The sequence below is a fragment of the Leopardus geoffroyi genome, chromosome D3, assembly GCF_018350155.1.
Source record: "Leopardus geoffroyi isolate Oge1 chromosome D3, O.geoffroyi_Oge1_pat1.0, whole genome shotgun sequence".
Taxonomy (NCBI): domain Eukaryota; kingdom Metazoa; phylum Chordata; class Mammalia; order Carnivora; family Felidae; genus Leopardus; species Leopardus geoffroyi.
Window position 1 is genome coordinate 56,302,431 of NC_059339.1, and position 21,444 is coordinate 56,323,874.

Consider the following 21,444-nt stretch of genomic DNA (forward strand, 5'->3'; position numbering starts at 1 on the left):
ATTATTAGTCTTTAGGGAAATTAAATCAAAATTTACACCTATTAGAATGAATAGAATCAAAAAGACAGTAAGTATTAGTGCAGATGTGGAGGAATTAGTATCTTTGTATGTTGCTGGTGGGAATGTAAACTAGGAAGCCGTGTGACAGTTCCTCACATGTTAAACAGAGGTGTACCATATCCCAAGAGAACTGAAAACTTAAGTCCACACAAAATCTTGTACATGAGAGTTCATAGTAGCATTGCTCCTAATAGCCCAAAAGCGAAAACCCAAATGTTCACCAACTGATGAGTAAATCAATAAAATGTAGCATATACCTACAATCGAATGTTATTAAGCCACAGAACAGAATATGCACTTCCGGTACACGCCACAACAGGGATAAACCTTGAAAAGATTTTGCTAAGGTAAACCAGACACAAAGGTTACATATTTTGATTCATTTGTACGAAATATCCACAATAGGCAGATCCGTAGAGACAGAAAATAGATCAGTGATTGGTTATCAGGATCCGGGCGGACAGGAAGGGAGAGAGTGGCTGCTAACAGGTATGGAGTTCATTTTGGTGATAATGAAAATCTTCTGGAATTAGATAGTAGTGGTGGATACACGATTCTGTATCTTCAGAGACACAGAATTTGTTTACAGTTGACCCTTGAACAACACAGATTTGAACTGTATCAATCCATTTACATGTGTGGTTTTTTTTTTTTAGATAAATACAGTACATTTTCTATTTAATTTTTTTTTTAATGTTTGTTTATTTTTGAGAGAGACAGAGTGTGAGCAGGGGAGGGGCAGAGAGAAGGAGAGACAGAATCCGGAACAGGTTCCAGGCTCTGAGCTGTCAGCACAGAGCCGGATGCGGGGCTGGAACTCACGGATCGTGAGACCATGATCTGAGCCGTAGTCGGACGCTTAACCGACTGAGCCACTCAGGTGCCCCACTACAGTACATTTTCTAAATGTATTTTTTTCCTTAGGATTTTCCTAACATTTTCTCTACCTTATTATAAGAAGGTAGTAATTGGATAGAAAACATAACCTACAGAAGGTGTCAACTGTTCTTATTAAGTCTTCTGGTCAATAGTAGGCTATTTGTAGTTTGGATTTGGGGGAGTCAAAAGTTACATGAAGATTTTCAACTGTGCAGGAGGGTCAGTGCCCATAACCCCCATGTTGCTCAAGGATCAACTGTACTTTTAAAAGGTTGAATTTTATGATAGATGAGTTATATCTCAATAGAGCTGTTACTTAGCAAATGACTAATTTTCAAAGAAAATTTATTTTCTATATGCCATGAATGACAAATACAAAAATAGAATAAATGCATGATAAAGTTTAAGACAATTTTGAGAAAAGGGAAATTATTCTATAAAAAATAACACATATTGCAGCATTTAATTGGCAAAGAGTATGAGCTATCCCTGGGACAGACCAAAATTATTTTAAGTCTGGAAAGAGACCTGAATGCCTGTATTAGGAAAGCAATATATAGTAAAGATAATGCTTTTCCTCGGGAAAAACATAAATTATTTATGAAATGATGATGATCAACACCTAGGTTACTTTAACATTTGAGATTTGTGGTTGAAAATAGCAGAAAATGAGGGTTGCTAGTCGGGAATGGGTTAAATGGGTGAGGGGCATTAAGGAGGGCACTTTTCAGGATGAACACTGGGTGTCATATGTAAGAGATGAATCTCTGGATTCTACTCTTGAAGCCAAGACTACACTGTGTGTTATCTAACTTGAATTTAAATAAAAATAAAACAAAAAGCTGCACTCACAAACCCTCCTCTCCTCCCCCCCCCCCCCCCCCCCCCGCTGCCAAAAAAAGAAAAGAAAATAGCAGAAAATAATCCTGGCAAGCTTAAGCAGAGACAAACTTATAGGAAAGATATTTGGTACCTCAGAGACCATGGGAAACCAAGCCAAAGCTGGAAAGAGAGCCTCCCTTGTGCTACTGGACTAGGATGCCACTGTGTTGCTGTCCCAGGACTCTAGATCCCACCAGTGTTACCATGATTAAATTCTAGTATCCCCTGTGTATTTCGGTCACTGTCAAGACTCTGAGACCCAGGCATAGCCCAGGTCACAGGCCTGCATCTTGACTGCTGGGGATGGGGAAAAGGATATTTGCCCCCTGTCCATACTGGGATGAGAGGTAGGGCACTGTAGCATCAACCAGACAGGAAGGTGCCCAAGTGTTGGGATGCCAAAAATGACAGATTCCCACCAACATTTGGAGTAACTAAAATTAGAGCCATCCTTTATGTCCTAGACCAAAATAAATTCTGCATGAATTCAGGATGTAAATGTAAAACTTGAGACCACAAAACACTTGAAGAAAATGTATGTGAATATCTAATCTTGGTTTGGGAAAGTTGCTTAGCATGATATAAAAATCAGCCATTAAAAATGTCAGAAAGTATTAAACGTGACCCAGAAGGGGATCAGTCTGTTAAAATTAAATTAATTAATTAATTAATAAGTGATATATACCAGGTCATTAAGGTGGTTGTCTTTAGATGAACTGGAGATGACTTTTCCTTTTTCCCCTCTCTGAATTCAGGTTTGTTTTTTATCCAAAAGCTGTTAGTACTTTGGAAATTTTGGAAGTGAGGGAGTTGGTTGGTTGGCTTGTAAGAATGCAGAAGTATCTGGATCTTCATAAGTACATTTTATGCTAAATGCTAGAGAAAAACAACTCTACAAAAAGCAGGTGATGAGACAGTTGTATTTATAGACATCTCCATCTCTGGTAAAAATAGTGTTCGAATGTCTATCGGAATTTGTTCCATCTGGTGGTACTTGAAAAGGGAGACCTGAATAATTACGGCTATAAGAATGCCCCCCAAGATCATGATGTTTCTCTTACCTCCTCAGTGGTTTCTGTTGGGGTTTGTTTTACTTCGTTTTTAAGAGAACCCATCTGCTTGAGTGGGAATGTTACTAGTTTGCGCTCAGGGTGTGGTCATCTAAGGAGAAACTTCATAGATGCAAAGATTCTGGAGGTGATTTTTTTACCGCAGCCTGTATTTCATGATTTTATAGTATTACCTCTGAATAAGGAATTACCTCACCACTTCCTGTTGAGGCAGCCCTTAGATCCCGGATACTTTGTTCTCTCTCTCTCTCTCTCTCTCTCTCTCTCTCTCTCTCTCTCTCTCTCTCTCTCTCTGATTCCTATCTCAGTAAAGGATGCTCAACATCTGTGTGACATAAGAGATCATTTAGCTTCTTCCCATGTAAAGGTAAATCACCCGAATACAATAAAGAGCTTCTCACAGACACCTTGATACCAGAAGATGAGGGGAATTCCTTCATGTTCCAGAAAGGCCAACACAGGCACATTATAGAAACAGACCAAGAGATCTGAAGAAGGAAAAAAAAAACAAAACACAGAAATGGCATCTTGTTCCCTTTCTTGCCACTCAATTACTGTTTCTCCTTCGGGCTTTGAATTTCCTTTTCTAAATACCTGCGGCCTTAACTATTAAGAAGATATGAATCCATAAACATGATCTTGCTGGGATTTTCTAGTGGAAATTGTCATGATGTAAGAGTTCTTCATTAAAAAAATACATATGAAAGACTTAATCTTTTTTTCTCTGACCATTTCCTCAGGGGACTCATTGAACATTTCTGTTATTTTTATTTCTCAGTCATAAACAGCATGACTCTGAACTTCTGTAAGTTTCAGAGTCTCCTTGTCTTCATCCTTCATGTTAATATAGGACCCCATTGCTCTAGACTGGAATTAAATTGGTATACAGCTGTTTTGGGTATTAGGTGGTTTAGTTATCCAGCTTCACCTAAGTCATTTTGCAAGATGGATATAAAACAGCTTGGGCAGTGGCGCCCAGGTGGCTCAGTCGGTTGAGCGTCTGACTTCGGCTCAGGTCAGATCTCGCAGTTCATGGGTTTGAGCCCCGCGTCAGGCTCTGTGCTAACAGCCTGGAGTCTGCTTCGGATTCTGTGTCTCCCTCTCTGCCCCTTCCCTGCTCATGCTCCTTCTCTGTGTCTCAAAGATGAATAAACGTAAAAAAATAAAATAAAATAAAATAAAAAACAGCTTGGGCATATTTGTATTTGCTTGTTTATTTTTTGAGCTATGCATTTCATGAGAAATTTTGTAGTTTTCTTGTGTTTAAACTTTCTGTTTTTCTCTTACATCTGTGTATTTTGATGACTTGGAGCAGGTAGCATCTAGAGGGAAGAAAATGTTCCTTTTTTTCTGATAGAAGCTAAGAAGAGTTATTCTTATCCTGAGTTCCTTGGCATTAAAATATCTCTGGGGGCGCCTGGGTGGCCCAGTGGATTAAGCTTCCAGCTCTTGATTTTGGCTTAGGACATGATCCCAGGGTTTTGAGATCAAGCCCCGCCTCTTTCTCTGCTGGGTGTGGAGACAGCTTAAGATTCTCTCTCTCCCTTTCCCCATCCCTGTCTGGTGCGCACATGCATGCTCGCTCTCGCTCTCTCTCTCTCTTTCTCTCTCTCTCTCAAAAAGTATTGGGGTGCCTAGGTGGCTTAGTTGCTTAAGCATTAGACTCTTGGTTTCATCTCAGGGCATGATCTCATAGTTGGTGAGTTCGAGCCCTGCATCGGGCTCTGTACTGGCAGCATGAAGCCTGCTTAGGTTGCTCCCTCCGCCCCCCGCCCCACTCACACTCACCACTCTCTCTGTCTCTCGAAATAAATAAACATTTTTTTAAAAAGTATTTCTGTTCATTGTGGAATGTGGGGATGCTCTGGTGAACACAGCATCACTGTCACAGTGGTTAGGAATGGGAAAAGTGATGGGAGGAAGGCATGGTCCCTTCCCTCTCTGGCTCCCAGCCCAATCGAATAAGGATGTGTAAGCACATGGGGGAGAGGAGCACACAGCTGGGGGGGCTCCTTCCTGCCTAACAATCCTCAGTCACACCTGGGAACAGTCACACTTACATCAGCCTTTTTCTCCTTTCTTTCCAGGGGCTGCCTATTGCCAGTTCATGGACATGCTCTTTCCAGGCTGCATTAGTTTGAAGAAAGTAAAATTTCAAGCAAAGTTGGAGCATGAGTATATTCACAATTTTAAACTTCTGCAAGCATCGTTTAAGCGAATGAATGTTGATAAGGTAGGAAACTAACTTCTACCTCCATAAAACGCGTGATCTTTCCTAAAAATTGGTTTTTGTGCCAAAATGCAAAAATCCGAAGGCGTATTCCTTAATATGGTCAAAGTAGTTTGGGGTCTGTACCTAGCATAAAGCATCAACCCTCTCTTCCTATATTTGTGTGAGGCTTTTATTTAAGGAAATTTCTAAACTTAACAGCCATTAGATTAAACACTAGAGGTAATTACAGAGGTTCAAATGTTGCTGTTCTGTTTTAGCATTGCAGGAGAGAAATTTTTGTTTGCCAGATGCCACTGTGGTTCTTTGTGTATTTTGTTCCTTTGGGGAAAAAAAGGCAGGTTACAGTGGAAATGGCATGGGTTTGTATCCCATGTCCAAGATTTGAGCAGGTTACTTGAATTCTTTGAGTTCCCCACCTATAAAGTGAGACCATAACCCCTTTCCCATAGTTATGATGTGAAAGTGAGGGAATGTGTATCAAAATGTTGAGCATAGTGTATACACTCAAATTCTCCATCTCCATAAACTGCCTTCCCCCCACCCCTTAAATGTTAGAATTTTGTCCCAGTGTGGTACAAATGAAGTAGACTAGAGTCCTTTCTCTCCCATAAAGGACTGTCACTGAAGTCCACTCAGTCTCTGCATGGTTCCTATTACTCAAATACATATTTAATCCATATTCTTTACCATGGCTCTATATCTTATAGGGAATAGGTTTGGGAAGAAATGAATTTTGAGTAAGGGGAAAGAGAAAAAGCAGCAGGGGAGGAACAGATAACTTTGCATCAATAGTAGCAATAAGTAGGCTACATGGAAATGAAAATTTTAAATAGTGTTTTATAAGAGACAGGTTAAAGGAAAAGTTTGCTAAACTGCACACATTTTAATGCAATTATTATCTTCCTAAATGAAAGCAATCTTACCAAAATATTAAAATCTTGCCTTCTTGTTTTCTCAGAACTTTGATTTCAAATTAACCCCTTAACAGTTCAGCCTTTTTGGAGTCCTTTCTACTTTGTCCTTTGCTGTGGTTAATTTCCAGTTAGCTCCTTCTGTAATATTCAAAATCAGAGCTGTATAGGATCTCCTTACTTATTAACAGCATTATTTCCCTATCCATTTCTGTATCTTTTCTCTATACATGCTTCTAGATCAAAAAGAAAAAAACCACTCATAACTTGCTATGTAACAGATGAGGGGCATCCATATGTCCATGGAAGTGTATACATAGAGAGGAGATGAGCCATTGTTGAAGAATGTTTAGGATAAAATTCTTGTAGTGAAGGGAGCTTGGCCTCAATCACCTTTGTTGGCCTCTCTAACGTAATATGCTATGATTCCCCCAAGGATCCTTGGATAGACAGTGGTCCCTGTGTGTGTTTGTCAGAGCAGGACAGCAGGTGGAAAGCATCTGTGTAAAGATTTGCTTGCCACCCCAGATTTTGAGCTTAAGCCCTATTTTGGGAGCTTAGGTCCCATCTTGATGGGAAATGTGAAATTAACAGAAGTAAGTGCTTACTGTCAATGGTTAATGTAGCACCATCATCTAAAACTGTTCCTAAATTTTCACGTTTGGCAGAAAACAAAAGAAAGTAGCATGTTAATTAAAGGGTCTTATGCTCTAGAAAGGCACTTAAAAATCAGTATCAGCATAAACAAAAGTTATACATATGAAGACATGAAAATATTTAATAAAACAAAAAGTCAAATATTAAGTGCATGTGTGGAAGGAATTCTTCCCTGTGGGTGGACTTCAGTGAAATTTGGGAAGAGAGAGAGATCCACGCCCAAGTCTCCCTCCCTGGAAGAGTCTTCACGAAAGGGTGGACTTCAGTGAAATTTGGGAGGAGTCTTCATGAAAAATGTAGTCTCCTCCCAAAGTTTGCTTCTCTTTATTTTGCTCTATTCTTGAGTTCATTTCAATTTTAGCTTTATCAAAAACATTTTTAAAAAATGTACTTACTGCTGGGACGCCTGGGTGGCTCAGTCAGTTGAATGTCTGACTCTTGATTTCGGTTCAGGTAATGATCCCAGGGTCATGGGAATCAAGCCCCATGTCAGGATCCATGCTGACAGCTCAGAACCTGCTTAGGATTCTCTTTTTCTGTTTGCCCCTCCCTTTCTCCTGTGCACGTGCACTAAACTTTAAAATAAAAAACATATTAAAAAACATTTTAAAAATGTACTGCTAATGATTTAGTTTAATGGCTTGCCTAAAATGCTTCAGTTGGTGTTTTTTTCTTCAAGTGGTCATTGATAGAGGTTGTTCTCTATTTTTTAAGTGGTTCTGATGATCCATTTTAGGGTATCAGGGGTATCTGGTTCCAGAGATGGCAAAGCCTTGCTGAGAGTTTAATTTATATGGTTTCTGCTCATTATTAGTCAGTGAAGCTGTGCCCTTTCAACCCTAGGTTTGTGTCTGAATTGTGTGCACATCATCTGACTCACTCCCTAGCTTTGTAATTCCCATGGCCTACATTCAGCTAGGATTCCGACTCAAAGATGAGGAAGTCAGAATCTGGTAATGGCACAATTTGCATAACTAAGTCCTTTTCCATTTTCCTTCAAAAATAGCTGCCCACTGAAGTAAAGCTAATGAGTCACCCCACATTTCTTCCTGTCATAATTCTGAAAGTTCTCGTGTGACCTCTAAAGGGGGGGGGGTACCCATTTGCTGTCTAGGATGCCAGTAGAAAGGGTTACTCTATGAAAAGCTGAGATTTGTCTCAGAAGTGGAGGTGAATACAGAGTACCTCCTCCTCCAGAATGCCTTCAGTGCCTCCCCTAGTCAGACCCCATTTCTGTCCCTGTGCACTCCCGTGGACATTAGCCGTGTTCCTGTGCAGCCTGTGAACTCCTCGGCCCTGTATTGCAGGCAGTTGTTTATAATGCTTGTCTCTCTACATTGTAAACAAACAAAACAGGAAAATTTGTGTTGCTTCCTACAAACCGTTAGATATGTGTATGCTTGGATTGATTTGAGTCTTATTTATTCACACCCTCTGGTAGCTATAATCCTTACAGGAGTTTATTCCAGCATGGCAGGAGCAGGTGTTAGAAAGAAATACTGAAGGGGCACCTAGGTGGCTCAGTCAGTTAAATGTCTGACTCTTGGTTTCTGCTCAGGTCATGATGTCATGGTTCGTGGGTTCGAGCTCTGTATCAGGCTCTGCACTGACAGTGCAGAGTCTGCTTGGAATTCTCTCTTCCTTTCCCTCTCTGCCCCTTCCCTGCTGGCCCGATCTCTCTAAGAATAAACAAATAAACATTTTTTAAAAAAGAAATCTGGAAAACCCATCAATCATGAACTAGCACAACATCCCAGGCCCATTTTTGCATGGAGATGCTTGTGTAATCAAATACATTCTGAAGAGAATCAGCCCCTCTTGACAGCTAAGGTACTTTTTGTTTCGTCTCATTTGTTCAGAGGTGTGAAATAATTCAGAAGAACACCTACAGCATTTTATTTTAATTTTGCTTGCATATGATGAAAAAAAAATTGGTGAATTCTAGAATACAGCTGGCCAAGAAGCTGAGGGGGAGACCAGTAAATAATCCCTGACCCGTAGAAAATAGTTTATAGGAAATGCTTCAGTTGTGCCAAATACTCATAAACGGGTTCACGACTCACATGGCGATTTTATATTGCAGGTGATCCCAGTGGAGAAGCTGGTGAAGGGGCGTTTCCAGGACAACCTGGATTTCATTCAATGGTTTAAGAAATTCTATGATGCTAACTACGATGGGAAGGAGTATGATCCTGTAGAAGCGCGGCAAGGGCAAGATGCGATCCCTCCCCCGGACCCTGGCGAACAGATCTTCAACCTGCCAAAAAAGTCTCATCACGCAAACTCCCCCACCGCAGGTATGGGAACAGTGAAATCGTATAGTTGCTTGCATTTTGGAAAGTGGCTCAGGCTCTTGTGTGCTTTCCTGTGTTTGATTCTTCCCAGCAGTCAATCTCTTTAGGCCTCTGGATGATTTTTATTGTTGTCTATTTGACCACATTTATCTTCATAGCAGGGCCTTATCTGTAATAAGTCTAATGATCATGATTTAATCTCTTAAAAAGGCAGAGTTACTCACTTTGTATCATTGAAGCTATATGTTAAAATAATATTCCAGGGATAGGTTTCATTTTCTTGGTACGTTTTTCTGAAATATGTCAAGTCTGTTTAGATTTCAGCTGAAGTATTTTTACTGCCTAATTACTGGCCATACAAACCAGAATATGAACCAATTTTGCTTTTAAATATGAATAACCCTCTACATCCTTCAAAGAAAAGTCATTGAAATATGCATCCTATTTCCTGTATGGTCAGTGCCAATATTTACGTGATAATATTCAGCAAGACCTCCTTTGTATAGCTTGGTCCAAAAGTGAAGTCATTGAGGTTGAATACCTAGAACTTTAAAATTTGTTAAAATTTGTTTTAAAACTACAAACATCCTTCCATAAAACACAGACTTTATCAAGCAGGAGGGTATTCTTGTAAAACTGCAGTCATTGTTACAAACACCAGTTGTGGTACTGGACAGTCAAACAGTGAGATCGTCAGAAAACGATTTGTTCCATTCTGAAAACCAGTGTTCACACTTGTTAAATCAATAACATTAATTTTGTAAATGGCACAAATTCCCTATTTATGCCCAACCTCCAATTAGAATGGATAGGAGATGGTTATAACAATACTAATGCTAAACAACACCAGCATGTTGTGTAGACTATCAGTATACATTTGTGAGTCTTCCATATGTTCATGTAATTGAAGCCGGAAGTAAGCTCTCAGTTGGAAGAAGAGAGACTGACGTGAAGAACTGTAACATTTAATGTTTGGGCAGAAAAGCAAGGGTTCGCACAAGAATCAGGGAAGGTTCCAGAAAGATTAAAGGAAGTGATGAAATAACATGTCAAAGAAGCAGAAGGAAAGGAACACAGTGGCCAACAATGTCTGAACCTGTGGAAGGGAGTCCAGTAAAATGAGGCCTGGACGAGCCCATTGAATTTCTCACCTTAGGGGTCACTCAGTGCAATGATGGCACCCAGAATGGGGAGAGGAATTGGAGGAAGGAAATTAAGACAGCATAAAAGTCTAGCTCTGAAGCCATAGAATGAATGAAATTATATAAAATAAGCTAAGGAATAAGGAGCAAGAGGAAAAAGAGGAAGCTAAGAAAAAGATACAAACATCAGGGAAAAAACTAGGAAAGCTCAGCATCAGAGAATGAACAGTAGGAAATTTCTAGAAAGAGGGGTCACCAGCAGTGCCGAATATTAATTGTAGAGAGATCAAAGAGGATGAAGCCTGAAAATAGGCCAAAGATAATGGACTCCTGGGAGGTGAAGAACAATCCTTTAGAGAACTGGTCTGTTAAAGTGCTGAATGCATACGCCTAGATCACAGAGACCAGGCGAGGGCGTGACCTGACAAGTGGGAAAGTCCTGCAGTGAGAGGGGATCCCACCTTCACCAAATTTGTCAGGAAAAAAGTTGAGGAAAAACATTTAGTTGTGGGGGAAAGCAGACAGCGTTGAGAAGTGAGATTGGAAGGCGAATGGTAGTGTCCTTGATCTGTTTTTGTTTGCTTCTAGGACAAGGCACAGTGAGCAAGTTTGTAAGATGGGAGAAAGGTCCCTGGAGGAGAATTAGTTGATGATAGGAAAAAGGAGGGGAAACTTGTGGAGCAGGACCCTGATGCTGGAGGAAGAAAATAAGGTCAAGAGTGTTGATAAAGATTTAGAGAGGCAGGGGAATGTTTTGTTTTGTTTTTTGTTTTGTTTTGTTTTGTTTTGTTTTGTTTTATTTTATTTTATTTTATTTATTTTATTATTTAAACAATCAGAAGTGCTGGGGAGAGGTTGGGTAAAAGGCCACAAGGAGTTTGGGGAACAAAAAATTATAGCAGTTCAAATTGGGCTTTAAGTGTGGTCAGAAACTTGGATCAGTGTAGAGATGGGGTAGAAGAGGGGTGTGTTTTGTCCGGATCGGGGGTTTTGGTGGGCAGCTGGAGTTAGGAAGACATGGGGGGAGAGGCGAGACCCAGGGTAGCTGGCATTTCTGGTCTTGGGGTCTTTTCCTATAGCTGTTATTGATGTACAGATTCATCTTAAAACTCAGCTGCCACTTTTTTTCTTCAAGTGTTTAGTAGTGAAATTGGACAGGCCTCAGAAGTACATTTTTGTTCCACAATCACAGTGTGTCCTTGAATCTGCACCACTGCCCACGGTGCTGCTTTGGCCTCGTTTTCTAGCACTTCCTCCATTGGTCTTTCACAGAAGCCACAGAGAAACGTGTGCCATTTTGATAGAATGTCTGTGAACCTGGAAGAGAAACAGATTTCTTCCAGAGCTTAACCTCTTGGGTGACAGAGCTCAGAAAACACATTAAAGTCAACAGGTAATAAATAGGGTTTTTACTTTTTTTTTTTTTTTTTTAATAAATAAGGTTCTTAATGTTCCAGAAGGCAGTAGTTCTTTTAAGATTTGTGTTCCTGGGGTGCCTGGGTGGCTCAGTCAGTTAAGCATCCAACTTTGGCTCAAGTCATGATCTCATGGCTCATGAGTTTGAGCCCTGTGTCGGGCTCTGTACTAACAGTGCAGAGCCTGGAGCCTGCTTCCGATTCTGTGTCTCCCTCTCTCTCTGCCCCTCCCCCACTTGTCCTCTGTCTCTCAAAAATAAACAAACATTACAAAACAATTTTTAAAAAAAGATTCATGTTCCTGTTACCTTGACCATGTTCATTCACCTCATTGGTCTTAATCAGGGAGAAAGGATATTTTCAAAAGTCAAACGAGTCATACCCTTTTTAATAAAATAGGTTCTGTCTCTTGGACATTGTGGGGTGGAAAAACTATACTGTGGAAAAAATTATAGCAAGGTGTACATCGCATGTAGAACACTGTTTTAAAAGCTATAATAGGTGAAAGGCTCCTATAAATACAGTGAGACCTCATTTTTCTCAAGGTCCAGTATCCAGCTCTTGGGAGTACAGCCAAGAAAATATAAGCCAAAATGTCTTCTAAAATCTGTGATACAAAAGTGTAATTCTAACAAACATAGGGATATGGTTTCTCAGCACATAACTTATTAGGGCAAAGAGTAGACTGATCGCAATAGAAAGTACAAGCATCGGTACAAGAAGAGCCAAAAAAAACTTCAGAAAACCTTACTAAACAGCCCATCAGCCTGAATGCTTTATTAGACGATCAAATAGCTCCATGCCTCTCCTTATCCCTCAGGATCACTAGGACACCAGCCTACACTAATTGATCCACTCAGAGTTCCCTTCTAATACTTAAGATTCTGTTTATAATCATCTCCCCCATGAACTATTTACAGTCTTTAAACTGGTCACCTGCCTCTGGTCTGAAGCCATTCAAAGCCATTCTCTTCACAAGTCTGATTTTGTCTACCCAAAATTTAAGTGCTTAATGATGAGGTGAGGGTCAGCTCTCTGGGAATTCTCAGATGGATAGCACAGTTACCCAACAGTGATGTCCTATCAGTAATTTCTTTTTTTTCTTTTTAATTTTTTTTCTATGTTTATTTTTGAGAGACCGAGTATGAGTGGGGGAAGGGCAGAGAGAGAGAGAGAGAGAGAGAGACAGACAGACAGACAGAATCTGAAGCAGGCTTCAGGCTCTGAGCTGTCAGCACAGAGCCCAATATAGGGCTCAAACCCACAAACTGTGACATCATGACCTGAGCCAAAGTTGGACGCTTAGCTGAGTGAGCTACCCAGGCGCCCAATTAATTTTTTTTTCCATGTTTGTTTATTTTTTTTGAGAGAGAGAGAGACCATGAGTGAGAGAGGGGCAGAGAAAGGGGGACAGAGGATTCAAAGCAGGCTCTCGGCTGAGAGCAGAGAGCCTGATGTGGGGCTTGAACTCACGAACCATGAAATCATGACCTGAGCCAAAGTCAGAGGCTTAACTGACTGAGCCATCCAGGCGCCCTCCACCTCTAAGCCTTGTCATTTCTCAACCATCTGCATTAGTAGAAACGAGCAATGGCTGGTAGAACTAAAAGCAAGAGATGGTCTTTATTTTTTCATTTGGCCATGGAATACTTGATTGATTTTGCAGTGCATTTCTCTCTCCCCAAATATTTCTGTAGGCTAATAACAAATTAACTCGCGTGTCCTGACTATAATACATTAAGAGCAGCGATAAGTGGCAAAGGGCCCGTATTAGAGTGGAAATGTGATCCTGGAATGGATTCTCCACTTAAGAAAGTACTGTCTACATTGGCAAAATAATAATAATAATAATAATAATAATAATAATAATAATAATAATAATAATGTTTTTCATCACACAGACTACTTCTGTAGGCCTGCACCATGGGTTGTTTGCTTTTTTATAAACTAGATACACTCCACATACTTGGTGCATTCAGTTGTCATGAGAATGTACCAGATTTTTCTGCCATTTCAGTACAGATCCAAAATGTCCTCGTGTAGATTCCGAGAAGCCATAGAGCCCACCAGTGTCAGTGCGGTTGGGTGACTTACCTGGACTGAAACAAGCTTCAGCGTAAGCAGAGGCTGTCACATAAGGGTGAATGGCTGCCTGGCAAGTCTTCTGCCATCTGCGTTCTGAAGCATTGCATCTCTAGTTGCTTTTGATCTACCAATGAGGCGCATGTATTAAAATATCTGTTTCCTGGGGGGTGGGAGGGAGGGGAGGGTGGGTGATGGGTATTGAGGAGGGCACCTTTTGGAATGAACACTGGGTGTTGTATGGAAACCAATTTGACAATAAACTTCATATATTGAAAAAAAAATATCTGTTTCCATAATGATAGATACCTATTAAGTGCATCTATCATTGTGAGTCATGATGTTTATAAGCTTATTGCAGTGAGCCATATCCGCAACTCAAGATAGCTGGGGGGGGGGGGGGGGGGGGGGGGGGGGGGGGGCGGGAATCCGTTGTCAAGTGTGAGCATTTACCAAACTTAAAAGGAAATTTGAAGTTGCAGTTCCTATGGCAACTACAGCTTAGACACATTGCAAATTCACATATATTAATATATTTAAATCAAATTCTCATATACAAATATAATGTGATGGATTTAGAGTTGCTATGGAAATTGAGGCTGTGCTTTCTCTTTTCCTCAGGGACTTGAGTGTTCCAGCCTTAAAATCAGATCAATAGAAATATTAGAAAAATGGTTTCAAAAAGGAAGCAACCTAAGAAGTATAACAGAATAAAGTACTTGCACAATCACACTTAAATCCCTAAATGTAAATAGAAATAAATCCTAACAGTGTATTTCCAAAACTATTGAATATGTAAATACTCTCCCAATTAACTTTAATTTGGGTTCTCTAAGGCTGTTCATATAATCTTAACAGGGTGTTCATGTTTATTGGTGTATTTAAGTGTTTACACATTTGTTGAGCACCTGTAATCTAAGTAAGCACTGCCTGTCACCTCCTTTGGGGAAAAGAGTTGCTTTTAATTTCGCAAAAAGTTTCTGTTCTGTGTTTTTAGGAGAGGCGGTGAAATGTGGCAGTGTATAGTGATTTTGTCCTTGTTCCAACCTTAATTTTATGGCCCAAAATATGGTCTCGCTTGGTCAGTATACCTTGTTCATTTGAAAAGAAAAAGTATTCTGCAGTTGTTGGTCGCGTAGCGTTTTAGAAATATCAGATCAAGGTAGTGGATAGTGTTTTTCAGATCCTCTATGCTTTTACTGATTTTTGTTTCTGTCTAGTTCGAATAATTGCTGTGAAGAGGGTGTTACATTGATTGTGGAATTGTCTTTTCTCCCTTTACTTCCTCTCAGTTTTTGTGTCCTGTATTGGGGCTCTGTTGTGAGATACATACATTGTTACGCTAAATCATTCCAATGAATTGACCTTTGTATTTTATGAGATGTCCCTCTTTATCTTCGTTAAAACTCTTAGTCTTGAAGTCTATTTTATTTGATACTAAACAGCCATGCTAGCTTTCTTATGCTTACTGCTTGCGTGGTATATCTTTCCCCATGATACGTTAAACTTCTACCCATCTTTGAGCTCATATTTAAAGTGTGCGGCTTATAAAAAGCATGTGATTGGGTCTTGCATTGTTATTCATCCTCATAATCTCTGTACGTTGGACTCTCCAGTCTGTTACAACTTAATGTAACTGTTGATTTAGCTGGATTTAGGTCTACCATATTATCATTTGTTTTCTGCTTATCTCCTCTGTTTTTTCTGTTTTCCTGTTGTCTTCTGGATTTTTTATGATTATTTTTTCAAGTTTTATTTGGAAATAACTTACATCGCTTATGAGTTTCATGAGTACAACATAATAGTTTGATTTAGATGTATTGTGAAATGATTACCATAACAGGTTCAGCTAACATCCATCTTCTCATGTAGATACAATAAAAAAAGAAGAAAACAATCTCTCCTTATGATAAGAACTCTTAGGATCTACTCTCTTAACTTTCCTACAGATCCTACATCAGTGTTAGTGGTCACCATCATGTTATACATTACATCCCTGGTACTTATTTATCTGATAACGGGAAGTTTGTACCTTTTGGCTACCTTCCAATTTACCTCTCCCTGCTCTCTGCCTCTGGTAACCACAAGTGTGATCTCTTTTACTGAGTTTATTTGTTTGTGTGTTTGTTTTAAAGACACCACATGTAAGTGAGATCATACAATCTTTGTCTTTCTGTCTCATTTATTTCACTTAGCATAATCCCTTCAAGGTCCTCCTTCCATGTTGTTGCAGATGGCAGAATTTCATCATTTTTTATGGCCTAAAAATACTGTGTGCGTGTACCACGGTTTCTTTATCCATACATCCATCATTGGACATTTAAGTAGTTTCCATGTCTTGGCTATCGTAAATAATGCTATGAACATGGGGGTGCAGATACCTTTTGAGTTAGTGTTTTTATTTCCTTTGGATAAATACCCAGAAGTTGAATTGGTGGGTCATATGGTAATTCCATTTTTAATTTTTTGGGATCTTCCTTACTGTTGTCTTAGTGGCTGCACCAATTTACATTCCCACCAATAGTACACAGGGGTGCCCTTGTTTACTACACACATCCACACCAGTATTTGTTATTTCTTATCTTTTTGGTGATAGCCATTTTAATAGGCATGAAGTGATATCTCATTGTGGTTGTTTTTTGTTTTTTTTTAATGCTCATTTATTTTTGAGACAGCGTGAGCAGGGGAGGGGCAGAGAGAGAGGGAGACAAAATCTGAAACAGGTTCCAGGCTCTGAGCTGTCAGCACAGAGCCTGACTTGGGGCTCAAACTCACAAACTGTGAGATCATGACCTGAGCCGAAGTCAGACACTTAACTGACTGAGCCACCCAGGTGCCCTACTCTCATTGTGGTTTTAATTTACATTTCCCTAATGAATGCTGATGTTGAGCATCTTCCCATATACCTATTGACCTTCCATATATCTTTGAAAAAATGTCAATTCATGTCTTTTGTCCATTTTTTCACTTTTTTTTTTAAATATGAAATTTATTGTCAAATTGGTTTCCGTACAACACCCAGTGCTCATCCCAACAGGCGCCCTCCTCAATGCCCATCACCCACCCTCCCCTCCCTCCCACCCCCCATCAACCCTCAGTTTGTTCTCAGTTTTTAAGTCTCTTATGTTTTGGCTCCCTCCCTCTCTAACCTTTTTTTTTCCCTTCCCCTGCCCCATGGTCTTCTGTTACGTTTCTCAGGATCCACATAAGAGTGAAAACGTATGTTATCTGTCCTTCTCTGTATGTTTTGTCCATTTTTTTTTTTAATTGTTAATTGAGTTATTTGGGTTTTTTTGCTCTTGTGCTGTAGGAGTTCTTTATGTATTTTGGATATTAATCTCTCATCAGATATATGGTTTGCAAATATTTCTCCCATTCTCTAGGTTGTCTTTTAACTTTGTTGATGGTTTCTTTTGCTGTGCAGATGCGTTTTACTTTAATGTAGCCCCACTTGTGTTTTTGGTTGCTTGCACTTTAGTTGCCATATCCATATTCTGGATTTTTCAGATATTGTATATTCCAACTTACTTGATGGCCTTTCTAACTATATCTCTTTGCATTAATTTTTTCAGTGGTTGCTCTAAGAATTACAATATATATACTTTCACAGTGTACTTAAAAATTGTATTTTCTCTTCATGTAAAATGCGGAACCCTGGCAACCCTTCCTCCCACTTTTGTTTGTCCCATATAGTTTGTATGACTGTTACACTTGTCACATGTGCTACGTCCACATACATTATAAATCCCCCAAGACAATGTTACAACTTTTGTTTTAGACCAACACTGTTTTCATAAGTGGCTTTTGAGCACTCGAAATGTGCTTATTCTGCACTGAAATGTGCTGTATGTATGAAATGCATGCTGGATGTAGAAGACTTAGTATGGAAAAAAAAAGAATACAAAATCTCTAATAATTTTATTAATTACATGTAGAAATTATAATCTGTACATATTATATGTATTTTTGCATACATTACATTTCACATCTTAAAAATTTTTTAATTGACTGATAAACATATTTCTAGGAAGCAGTGCTGCTTTAGGCAATCGTGTGTGTTTAAAAGAAATTGAGAGGAAAAAGAGTGGGTTTTCCCCCCATTCCTACCTTTTACCATTTCCAGTCGCCTTCATTCGTCCCTGAAGCTCTGAGTTCCCTACCGATTTCATTTCTCTTCATACTGAAGAACTTGCTTTAGCATTTCTTATAGAGCAGGTCCATTGGCAACAAGTTCTTCCAGTTTCCTTCTTCTGTAAATGTCTTTTTGTCATGATCAAAAATTTCATAGATAAAGAATTCCACCTGATCTTGCTTTATGTGCTTTAAAGATGTCGTTTCAGTGTCCGTGGCCTCCAGAGATGAGAAGGGCTTGCTTGTTCTAATCGTTCTTCCCCATGTGCAACATGTTTTTCCTCTCTGGGTGCAGTCAAGAGTTTCTTTATCTTTGGTTTTCAGTTAGTCGGACTGGGATGTGCCTAATCATGGTTCTCTTTGAATTTCTCTTGTTCTGGAGTTCATTAAGCTACTTTAAATCTGTTGAGTTTATGTCTTTTACCATATTTGGGAGATTTTCAGCCATTTTTCAGCTCCATTCTCTCTGTCCTTCTGGGACACATTTATCCATATGTTAGAGCTTTTGAAATTCTCCCACGGGTTTCTGAGGCTCTGTTCACCTTTTTCTCAGCACGCTGTCTCTTCTTTAGATTAGATGGTTTCTATTAATACATCTTCAGGTTTACCCTCTTTGTCCTCTGTCATTTCCCTTCTATTGAGCATTTTTAAAATTTCAACCCTTGTATGTTTTCAGTTGTTAATTCCCTTTTTTTCTTTCTCTATTGGTACTGCCTACCTTTCATTTATTGTGAACATCCTTCACTTCCCTGGGCATGGTTCTGATAGCTGCTTTAAAGCTCCTGTCTGCTGATGCCACCATCCGATCGTCTCACCATTGGCATCTGTTGATTTTGAGAACGTGTCACATTTTCCTGGATCTTTGTATGTTGAATAATTTTGGATTATATCGTAGACATTGTAATGTTTTGTTGTGGACATGGAAGCTTTTGGTGTATTGCTCCAAAGTGTTCTGATGTTTTTGATTTAATAGGGACTCAATTAGAGTCCACGTAAAAAGTACCCACGAAGTTAAATTTCACTCAGAGGGTCCTGACCTTGGTGTCAGGCCTGTGCCTTCATGCAGGACTTCCTTTTCCTTATTACTGACAAAACATATGTGTTCATTTACCTTTTGAGAACAGTCTGCCCTTTAAACACAAATGTTGCTCTCACCCCAAAGCCATTACTTATTCCAAGAAATGCATTTTCCGTTGTCTGTTCTTTAGACCAGACCAGTCCTTGATAGCATTTGACTTCTCAGAGCCGTAGGGTATGCACAGGCATCCTCCTTGGCCCTTTGTGGTCTCCGTATCAGGATGAGTCATGCCTATTTATTCTCTGCACCTTCCCGGTATGCTCCTGCTGTTAACTGTTCTCAGAGGCCTCAGTCACCTAACCACAAACTATACCTCCATATACCTGCTTACTTCTTCAAGGATCAAATATTCATTTTAAGAGATCATGTAATGTCAACTCAAAACAAGGAAGAGGTGCATTTTTCTTACCAGTCCCATAATTAGCAAGAATTGTCTTCAAGCAAATGCTAGCGGTTGTTATATGAACGATGTATCTTTCACTCAGTCCCTGCCCCGTATCAGCATTGCATCCCCTTGACCTCCTCATATTAAGAAACCATCCCATTGCTAAGCTGCAAAGCGGGTAATGGCTGCTCATGGGAAGGAGAAGGCTGTTGGTAGTTTTGTTCCTCCAGTTATACATCTGTCTTATGTAAGATGTATAAGATATACCACTGGGCATTAGGATACTTTTCTCCTCAAACAGTAATTAAAACTGTATTTCTCAACCTGTAATGATAAAACCACAGCAATACAATATGAGCAGTGCTCTGCCTTGCCAGGATACTGAATATCTGTGAGTTTGGAATATTGAGAGCACAGCGAGGAACAGAGACATGAAGAATTCAGGAGCTTTGGATAGGAATCTTCTGGCAGTATCTGTGGACAAGGCTGAGGGCCTTCGTCAGAGGAACAGCCATGCATTTTTCATGGCCATCCAATGTGCTTGCTTACTGAGACTGCATCTTTGATAGAGGATTTACTAATTCAGTTTACAACTTTTAGTTATTTTGGCTTTTTGGAATCAAACCCTGACCTAGTTTTCTGTAAAACTAGAATATTTGAAAGCTTCGAGATCAAAACCTACAACCATAACCCCTGTTGTAGAGGTGGGGAAACTGAGCCACAGAGAGTTTCAGTAACTTTCCAGGGTCATACACTAGAAATAGGGGGCCCAGGGGCGCCTGGGTGGCTTAGTCGGTTAAGCATCTGACTTCAGCTCAGGTCATGATCTCACAGTCTGTGAGTTCGAGCCCCGCGTCGGGCTTTGTGCTGACAGGTCAGAGACTGGAGCCTGCTTTGGACTCTGTGTCTCCCTCTTTCTCTGCCCCTCCCCCACTCATGCTCTGTCTCTCTCTCTCTCTCTCTCTCTCCCTCTCCCTCTCTCTCTCTCTCTCTCAAAAATAAATAAATGTTAAAAAAGTTTTTTTAAATAAAAATTAAAAAAAAAAAAAAGAAATAGGGGGCCCAGAGTTTGAAGCCTGACCTTGTGATTCCAAAGCCTACTCTTTAAACCATTATATTCCCTCTGAAATATTATGGATGTGGTCTTGTTTTATGTTCTGATCTTCTCCTTACACTATGCTGAACCACAGTACATTTTCACAAACCAGATTCAAATTGCATAGTGTGTGGAGGAAATGAAAGTCTCTGCAGTGGCATAAAGGCTGGAACCAGAGCACATGCTGTTGCATTTGAATGACCTCCATTTTTATTTTTAAAACTAGCAGCCGCTTTTTCAAGTTTAAAAACATTCTCATTCATCCTTGCAGCAGGTTCTGGGTGAGAGTTGCTGTCTTTTGCATAGGTTTGTAAAAGCAGGAAACCTTGAGTCACTTGTTCCAGGCCTCTTTGCAGCCTGGAAGCAGACATGTACGTGAAGCCTGGGATACTGGGTCCTGGATTAGCGGGATTCCTCATCTCTGATTTCTTAACCCTTGGATTGACCTCATTCTCTGAATGGATGGTCTAGGTGATTTCAAAGGGAAGAGTAAGCCCTTCAGACACAACTGACATGTATTTTGGCCTCTTGGGCTCTGTTCCCTCACTCACGGCCTTGCAGGAGAGGACCAATGGCCTCCATTATTGTCCCGCCTGCACTGGGAAGTAAAGCCTTGAGGCCTCTTTTAAACAGCATTGATTCCTTTCATAAATGGTATTGGGTCATTTTCACTGCTCCCTGTGTATGTTGAAATGCTCATTGGTTTTGTGCTAAATCCCACGTGTTACTCCCATCATCGCTTTTCTCTCTGTTGGAATAATAACTTGGCATCTGGCTTCTCAGCCTCACGACAAAACTTAGGAGGTCTCAGAGGCAATGATTTAGCATTTATTCTCCATTTCCGTAAACAGAGTATCACACGTCACCCATGGACCTATTTTTCTTTTTTTCTTCCTCCCTCCCTGCCCCCCGTAAGAGAGCAAATGTACACTTTTATTTACTTTACAGTAAGTTTAAATCCTTGAAGGGCACAGCATCACATGGATTCTGTGGCCAATGGCTTTAGCACGAAGGTTGCTTTGGAATTTGGCATGAACCACGGCACTGTTTCCATGAGCACGAGTTACTTTTCCCCAGATTACTCTGGTTTTGTTCAGTTTGCCACCAGGAGTCACTGTGCTCTTCTTTG

At 40.0% G+C, this 21,444-nt stretch overlaps 1 protein-coding gene and 1 long non-coding RNA gene across 5 annotated transcripts in view; one reads left to right on the plus strand and one right to left on the minus strand.

Annotated features, from left to right (window-relative positions):
- Nucleotides 1-21,444, plus strand: part of MAPRE2 (microtubule associated protein RP/EB family member 2) — a 158,264-nt gene that overhangs the window by 113,334 nt on the left and 23,486 nt on the right. For all 4 annotated transcript variants that reach the window (XM_045458797.1, XM_045458796.1, XM_045458795.1 and 1 more), the window contains 2 exons: nucleotides 4,979-5,124; nucleotides 8,776-8,989. In XM_045458797.1, coding sequence (XP_045314753.1) covers nucleotides 4,979-5,124; nucleotides 8,776-8,989 — 360 coding nt within the window. The remainder of the gene's footprint in view (nucleotides 1-4,978; nucleotides 5,125-8,775; nucleotides 8,990-21,444) is intronic.
- On the minus strand, nucleotides 11,337-21,341 carry LOC123588233. Its single transcript, XR_006707771.1, has 3 exons — nucleotides 17,733-21,341; nucleotides 13,638-13,752; nucleotides 11,337-11,445 (listed from the first exon to the last, which is right to left on the minus strand). It is a non-coding gene; the product is annotated as an uncharacterized LOC123588233 (long non-coding RNA).